Here is an 8,241-nt window from a genome sequence, read left to right on the forward strand (position 1 = left end):
TTTAGTAAATATCCATTTGCTAATGAACTCAAACTGTAAAGCAAGCAATGCAAGTGTTTTATGTTAAGGAATATGGGAGAATTCATTCTTTATTTGGAAAGATAGGAGCCAAAGTCTTATGTAAGTTGTGTTTTATTTTTTCGTGAAGAACATCATAAAGCTGCAGATATATGAGATCAATTTCCAACTTTAAAGTATTCATTCCGTTTTGATGGTTTCTTGTAGTAAGACTGGCAGAGCCCTAAGGCATTTTATTTCATTTTTAAAACTATTTTTTCTAAACAAATTTGAAAGTGATATTATACATATATAATTGCATGGGCTTACTAGCAGAAACTGTAAATGAGTTTAGAAATGTGAACGTTTGGATCTTTCCAAAGACTTGACAGTTTCCATGTAAGTAAATTTTTATCAGGAGCTCTGTCTTGAGAAGAGATAGACTATAAGAGATCATTCAAGGTAAGACATGAAATCAGTGTTTCACAAAGCTCAAGCTCATGTTCCCACATTCTTTCATTTCCATTTCCCTTTCCCCTCATTCCTTGTGTTACCTTGCCAATGCTAAGTGGTAGTATAGCGTGCTCTTTACCCTGTGCAACATAGTTAGGTTTTCATCCTGCAAAGATTTACAAGTGATAAGCCTTTTTGGTGTCACTGTTAGTGCTGAGTATGTCTGTATGCTGACAGGATGAGGTTTAGATGACGTTCAGTCTAGAAGGCTGGTGAGAAAGACATTTGGTTGTAGGAAATCTACAGATACCAACATTTCTCCCCTTTTCTCTCAGGTCTTTCTGGTGGTTCTAAAATTCCAAAGGCATTACTTAAATCTTGTCTTAACTCACTGCACAAGCTTTTTTTTAGAACTTAGGAGGGCAGAAAGAGAGGTGTAAGGGACAAAAAAAAAGAGAAAAAGAAATTGTGATAGAACTGTACATACTTAAAAGACAGTAATTCTTCAGTGCGTGGCTGTTTATAGATTACTTTGAACTCATCTTCAGATGAGAAGTTGAGATGGGAAGTTGCATAATTGAGGCATGATTTCCTCTTTTTTTTTTTTTTTTTTAATGACTCCCCAACATTACTATACCAACCACAGTGGGAAGCCTGGGGACAGCGCTACGTTGCCAAATGGCAGCTCTGGTTTTGTGAGTTGGCCCCAGTTAAGGTTCAGGATCAGTTCAGTGATGGGTTTCTTGCTGGGAGTTACCAAGGAGTAAACTTAATTAATTCTTTCCCAGCGCTTTGTGGTTGCTTTTATACTAAAAAAAAAAAAAAAAAAGGAATATTGAATAACACAATAATCATGATGTCGAGTGTATATATTTTATGTTTTGGGACATGCAATATGTAAATCAGACAGGAAGAAAAAACAACAGCTTGAAATTGGTGTTAAGCTTTTTCATTGTTTCTGTATTAATACTTAGTGTGCTGTGGCTAGCCTGTCTTACCACTGTGTCTTTTCTTTATTTTCTTTCTTCAGTTTTATTTCATTTGTCTGAAGAGAGGGTTACTGTTCCATAACAAGTAATATGCTTTGGCTCCTCACTCAGTTCAAGCTCTTTTTGGATTTGACTCTGAGAAGGGCTGACCATTTTCAGTACACGTTTACAAGAATAAGCCTCTGTTGTACCACATGCAGTTAGAGCAGATATTAATGGGAGGCCACCGAGAGAAGTGTTTGACTTAAGGGAAGCAAAAAATAAGCACCGAAGAAACAAAGATCAAGGTGCAGAGAAATGAAAAATGAGTAATAGAAATACAAATTAGGGAGGACAGATAGGAAAAGAAGTTATGTTTGTTTACAGAGTATTTCTACATATTCTTTGCGAGGTTCAGTGACTCACGGACTGTGTCCTATCTGCGTAGTAAACTGTAACAGTTCAAGAAATCTCCCTCAGTGTTCCCAGCACACTTCAAAAATGAGAGTTGTCTCTCTGAGCCTTGGCTGGACTTTGGTGGGGGTTTTGTTTGCCATTTTTTTTTGTCAAAATTAAATGCAGGCCATGCTGTCGGTGATATAAAGGTGAAAGGGTAAAATAAGTTGCAGAAGTTATCAGCAGAGCCAGTTGTTTGCTGCCCCCATCAGAAGTACAGTGGATACATCTACTTGTCCCCTGTAGAATATTTACCTTCTGATGTCTCTAGAAAAGGATCCTTCTCACAGCATGAGAGACGAGATGGGGTTTTGATTTCTCTGACTGTGTAGTACTTCAGAATGGAAGAAGTGATTTTAACATACTGCTTACCATCAAACTAATCTTCCCTATCATGCCCTCAGATTTACTGTTGCAACAAGCTAAATTGTCAAGGTAACATAAGGAATTGATTCACTATTTAATTTCCTGTGGTGTACTGTACGGTTGTGTGGTTTTTGTTGTTTTCTTTCTCGACAGCAACATTTTTTGATTTTTAGTGGCCTCTGCTGGCCACTTCATGGCAGAAGTTTTACTCATGGAAAATTCACCTCTGTACTGCTTCTGAAGTGTTTTCATTTCAGCGGCTGTGATCATACTCCTGTATTTGATTTTAATTGTATGGTGTCAAACTGCACCTGTAGCTGTGAACATAAAGCATTTTTCATTGACAGTAGTTTGTTTCTCAAAATTTCTCAGGAGCCCTGAGATGCTGCGGTCAGAACGTTCCTACTCCACAGGAGGAAGACATTCATCCACCGACTCCAACAAAGCTTCAAGCGGAGATGTCTCCCCTTATGACAACAACTCCCCGGTACTGTCTGAGCGCTCGCTGATGGCAATGCAAGAAGAAGTTGCCTGCAGCCCAGATAAGCTGTACAAGGTACCTGAACAGTACACACTGGTTGGACATTTGCAGCCTAAGACAAAGGAGAATTCTTCTGCATCACAGGCTGGAAAAGGTAGAGTACATCCTGCTCATCTTCCTCCTCCTCAGTGACTGATGGAGGTTTCTGAAATAATTGAAAAGTGTCTGCTCTGTTTTATCATCTACCAGGACCTGAGGAGCAATAGTGTAAATAACCTTACAAGAAATGACTGGCCAACGTCCTTTTTTTGTGTTGAGCCCGAAGGATCTGTGCTCAGTCCTCCTTGTTAGCTCAGCCAGCTGTCAAGGTTGCTCTTGGTATGGCATTTCTCAAAACTTGGAGCTATTATTTAGGAAAATAGAACTATGTATGTCCTGCTTTTCAGCCTGTCTATGACAGCATGGCAAAGACTGATTTCTAGTCCTGCTCTGCAGGACTTCAATACCTGCAAGGTTGTGGTCCAGACTTGGGGAAAATCTGAGACCTGAGAAAAAAGATGTTAAGCTACACATTTTCTCCAATTGAAAAGAATGACCTTAACACCCTCTCACTGGAGAACACAGCTGAGCTGCACAGTTTTACATCTGCTACCAGTGACACACCTAGCAATACTAGAGCAGGGATCCATAATTTCCATAGCTGTCTAGGGAGTGCACACTTGAATGATTTCTTCTGTAAAAAAACATAGCTTAAACTGATAGATCACCAGCACTTCAAGATGTTTTCATTTTAATTTATTTTTTTTAATTTACATTCATGAAATGCAGTGAGCCAAACTTCAGTGAAGAACTTTCAATGCTTAGGATGCAGATAACTGTTTGGTGATATTTTAAAAATAATTTCATTTCAGAGGTACTGGTTAGGCACTTAATTCCCTTTGAAATTAATGGGATTTAGACTGTTATCTCAATTGTATGCTTTATAAATGCCAATGGGCATTTATCTTCCATATTCAGCATCTAAATCTCTGAATAGGTTTCAAAATTTGGTCAGATTTCTAGTAAGTTATGAACAGGAAATTACATGAAGTTTTATCATATTCACCATCTGTTGGACTTCAGTATGCATCACAACAATACTGGACCATGATGAATTAGGAAATTCCTTTACTGCCAGATGGAATCAGAAAAAGGCATGAAGCAGTTATAATCCAGCACAATGCCTGATGTGCTCATTTCATTAAGTCTCTAGTCTGTGACAGCACTTCCATGTAAGACCCAAGCAATGCTGCGGGTTGCTAGAGAATGCCTTACAGTGACCTCTGGGGCTGGGGCTGCCTGAGGGAGCTTTGCCATTCTTTCCCGTAAAAAGCACATGAACTATCTTCTGTTGACGAAATTTTCCCGTTCTTGTGCAAATTCTCTGACTGACTTCACTAAGGCAGAGGGCTGGGGGAAGAGTAGTTAGAAAGCGGCCCGGTGGAAAGAGACCTGGGGGTGCTGATCGACAGCCGGCTAAACATGAGCCAGCAGTGTGCCCAGGTGGCCAAGAAGGCCAATGGCATCCTGGCCTCTATTAGGAATAGTGTAGCCAGCCGGTCTAGGGAAGTGATCGTCCCTCTCTACTCGGCACTGGTGAGGCCGCATCTTGAGTACTGTGTCCAGTTCTGGGCCCCACACTTCAAGAAAGACGTTGAGGTGTTGGAGCGAGTCCAGAGGAGGGCGACCAAGCTGGTGAAGGGTCTGGAGGGTCTGACCTATGAGGAACGGCTGAGGGAGCTGGGGTTGTTTAGCCTGGAGAAGAGGAGGCTCCGAGGTGACCTTATTGCAGTCTACAACTACCTGAAGGGAGGTTGTAGTGAAGTGGGAGTTGGCCTCTTCTCCCAGGCAACTAGCGATAGGACAAGAGGACACAGCCTCAAGCTTCGCCAGGGGAGGTTCAGGTTGGACATCAGGAAGAATTTCTTTTCAGAAAGGGTTATTAGACATTGGAATGGGCTGCCCAGGGAGGTGGTGGAGTCACCATCTCTGGATGTGTTTAAGAAAAGACTGGACATGGCACTTAGTGCCATGGTCTAGTTGACAGGGTGGTGTAATGGCAATGGTTGGACTCGATGATCCCAGACGTCTCTTCCAACCTGGTTGATTCTGTGATTCTGTGTGATTCTGTGACTTAAGGGAAATTCCACTTTCTCAGCAAACTCGGGTGTCCTGCCCATACAGAGCTTACTGAATCCATCTGAGCCTGAAACAGCAAGTAACTGTGAATAAATATATTTGAGATATTTGTGTTAGGTGCATGGTAAGTCAGATGCTAATATATGTTAACGATTCTGGTACCTTACATACGGTTTTACCATTCAATTTGTATGTTTCTAAATAATGGCTTTAAGAGGATCGATTCATCATATTCTTCCTTCTTTTACTGCTGTTTAGATGTTTCTGAAGATCATTTTGATATCTGGGGCACTTGGCATTCAACGCTGAAAAGTGGCTGCAAAGATCCAGCAATGACAGGTCGGTTATTTCTCAAGGCCAAATCTAGCAAAGACATAAACAATTTCTTGGTTTTGAGAAATCGCAGTGAAACCAGTATGAGAATTCACATTGTCCAGAGTTGGACTTTTAAAAGGTGACTGTTCAGTAAAATACAGAGAAGAGCAGTGGTTATACAAATGCGGCAGCATTTCAAACTGTCGCAAGATAATTTTAAAAGTCCTTTTAAAATTACTTCAGAAAATAGTTTTATATTCTTCTAAAAGTCATTGGAAGGTGGACGCCTGGTGGGGATTTGAGAGGGGCCGCCACAGTGCCACGAGCACAGGCTGTGAGGTTGGCAGCCCTGGGTTCTGGCCCTGCCGCTGGCTGGTGTGGTCCTAGCAAGTCCCTGACCTGTCCTGCCTTTGTTTTTCTCCCATCTACATCCACCTCACAGAGGAGAACTGTAAGACTAAAACACCCCTCTGCTTTTCAAGCATTTGAAAGATGTTAAGTGCTGCAAGGCTTTATGTCAGAACAAAGTGTTAGAGTCACAGGGTAATACATTAGACGTGGTTCAGATAGATACGGGGCTGCTGCTCTGTGTCCCCACGTTCAGCCGGCGGTGAGGCTGATACACCTTCAGTCACATCACCTGATGATAGAAGCCCCCATCCCTCTTTTACAGTGTGATGCAGGGGAAAAGCAATAACTTGTTAAATGGCACATAAATGATTACACAGACTGATGTCTTTCTGACTCTGGCCCCCAGGTTCTCATGGGAACATTTACGAAAGCAGCTTGCTGCGACCGGGACAGTGCTCTCTTTCCCAGGGGAACCTCGCCGTGTATTCTCCTCGGTGGCAGGGCAGCTCCTCTGAATTGGACACCGGCAGGCAGGTCATGCGAAGGAGCCAGACGACTGCTGCCATTCCCGAGTGTCAGCTGCGTCCCACTGTGTCTCGGGTGTGCAGTAACCCACAAATTGAAGTCAGCAGTAGGAGTTCAAACCTGTCACACTCAAAGTCGGAGCGGCACTTGACTTTAAGGAGTGTGGAGGACCTCAGTGAGCGTGACTCGAACACGGGTTGTTTGCAAAGCACAGCCAAGCCCTCGTACAGAAAAGAGAAGCCACCACCCCCCTACCCAGGCCCAGCAAAAACAAGCTCTGCGTTGTCACAGCGATCGAGCGTTTCTTCAACGTTGCACTCTTTGTGGAGACTTCAACGCCAAGAAAAAAGTTCAGGGACCAGATCAGCTGAAGGACCGCCAGCCAAAGCCCCTGACCAGGCCACCTCCAAGCAGGAGCGGCTGGCCCCGCACACCCAAGTGGGTCACATCTATTCCACGGCTCCTCACAGTGAGAACAGTAAAAATGTTTCAGAGGCGGACTGGCATGATTGGCAAAGGGAGAGGTGGCAAATTTGGGAGCTATTATCAGCTGACAACCCCGATGCCCTCCCGGAAACCCTTGTATGATCAGACTCTGCAGAACTGCTGCCCATACCTGTGCATCCCTCTCATAGGAAAACAACGGTCACATGGGAAAGTGGGGAGGGCTTGTTTGTTTTGTACCAACTGAATTGCATATGCTTTTTTTTAAACTTTGTTCACTTTAATTTCTTCACAGCATTGTCAAGCAGTCCATTTACAAATACAGTATGTTCCTGTTTTTCAGCAAGCTTTTGGGGAAAAGCAATGAAGATTTTAGTCTAATAACTCTGTATGCATATGCTGTGTATAAGATAAAACTGTTGCTTTGATGTTGCTAAAAACGTATTTATATATCTGCAGTTTTGATGATTGTATATTCTGTAATGGATATTGTGTGATACTCATATATTATGTTTTCATATACAGATGTCAATCAATCATGACTGCTTTTTTTTAAAATCACTGCACTTACATTACCGTGATATACATTGGAATTCTATAGAAAGTGCACAAGCTGGTTTCTGTGCTTATATTAAAAAAAACTGTTAAAGGGGGAAGTTGTCCTTCTTTTCACTGCCTATTGAAAAACACTAAAATAGAGAGAAACATGAAAAGCCATATATTTTATAAGGGTAGTAGTGAGCTTAGAGGGGAAAATACCAAATATTTTTTCTTATAAATATATTTGCAAATGAAATTAAAATTTGATACAAGATTGTAAAAATATTTTTTTTAGATTCTGGTAGGAAGCAGCTCAAAGACTCAACTAAGAGCAAGGCCGTGCCTAAACCAACTAAGGATGTAGTGCAAAGGTCTGCCCTCCCATTCTAGAGGAAAACCAATGTTGTGTATACAGGATATAATATATATATTTATAAGTGTATGGTTTTATGTGTTGTTCTAAAACAATAAACTGGAATCCAAATTTTAGAAAACCAAACCCAATAAACTGAGGTGTGTAACAACCGAGAAAGAATATGGCTTTTCCTTTGAAGTAACAAAGCTTCAGCATTAAGAAAAGTTAGAGAAAGAAAGAAAAAAAAAATGCAGACATGTACGAAAGGGAGTCACAGAGTTTCAGAAATGAACATGACATTTGGAGCATTTCTATAAATATTGTGCCAAAGTCTGGGTCAATAGTACTTCTTCAGTAAGTGTATGTTTCATTGTTAAATGTTGCTGTTTTATACATGGTGTTTTTAAATTGCAAAATTGTTTATGGGCAGCAGGTGGCAATGTACTTCAATATTCTAGAGAAAATTCTTTTTATCACTTGATAAGGGAAAGTGTATCATATCAAAAGAATTTTATAAAACGTATTAGTCTTGATGAAGTTGAAGACTTATTTGGTGATGTTGTCTTTTAAGTTCTATCTTGTGCCATAATGATGGAATAAAAAGCTAAGCAAAATAATGAGCATATTTTTTGCTTCTTTTTTTGAAGCAAGGTTTATGTAAAAATGTATGTGTTTTTGTTACTTTCTTGAGTATCTCTGTCAAAGACATCTAAAAGGCTTAGGAGCTTAAGGACCACTTTCAAATATGATTTTAATATACAAGATCCAAGTTTTACTTGAGTTTTAGGCTTAAAATCCATCGTACAAAGAGT

At 40.8% G+C, this 8,241-nt stretch overlaps 1 protein-coding gene across 3 annotated transcripts in view; it reads left to right on the forward strand.

Annotated features, from left to right (window-relative positions):
* The window catches only part of ARHGAP6 (Rho GTPase activating protein 6), a 360,077-nt gene extending 352,099 nt beyond the window's left edge, over positions 1–7,978 (forward strand). For 2 of the 3 annotated variants that reach the window (XM_068422687.1, XM_068422704.1), the window contains exons 11-13: positions 2,613–2,875; positions 5,158–5,238; positions 5,972–7,978. In XM_068422687.1, coding sequence (XP_068278788.1) covers positions 2,613–2,875; positions 5,158–5,238; positions 5,972–6,678 — 1,051 coding nt within the window. In that variant the 3' untranslated portion in view covers positions 6,679–7,978. The remainder of the gene's footprint in view (positions 1–2,612; positions 2,876–5,157; positions 5,239–5,971) is intronic. The other variant, XM_068422696.1, reaches the window with a different exon arrangement.
* Positions 7,979–8,241: the final 263 nt, after the last annotated feature.

The sequence above is a fragment of the Nyctibius grandis genome, chromosome 2 (genome assembly GCF_013368605.1).
Source record: "Nyctibius grandis isolate bNycGra1 chromosome 2, bNycGra1.pri, whole genome shotgun sequence".
In the NCBI taxonomy this organism is placed as follows: Eukaryota; Metazoa; Chordata; class Aves; order Nyctibiiformes; family Nyctibiidae; genus Nyctibius; species Nyctibius grandis.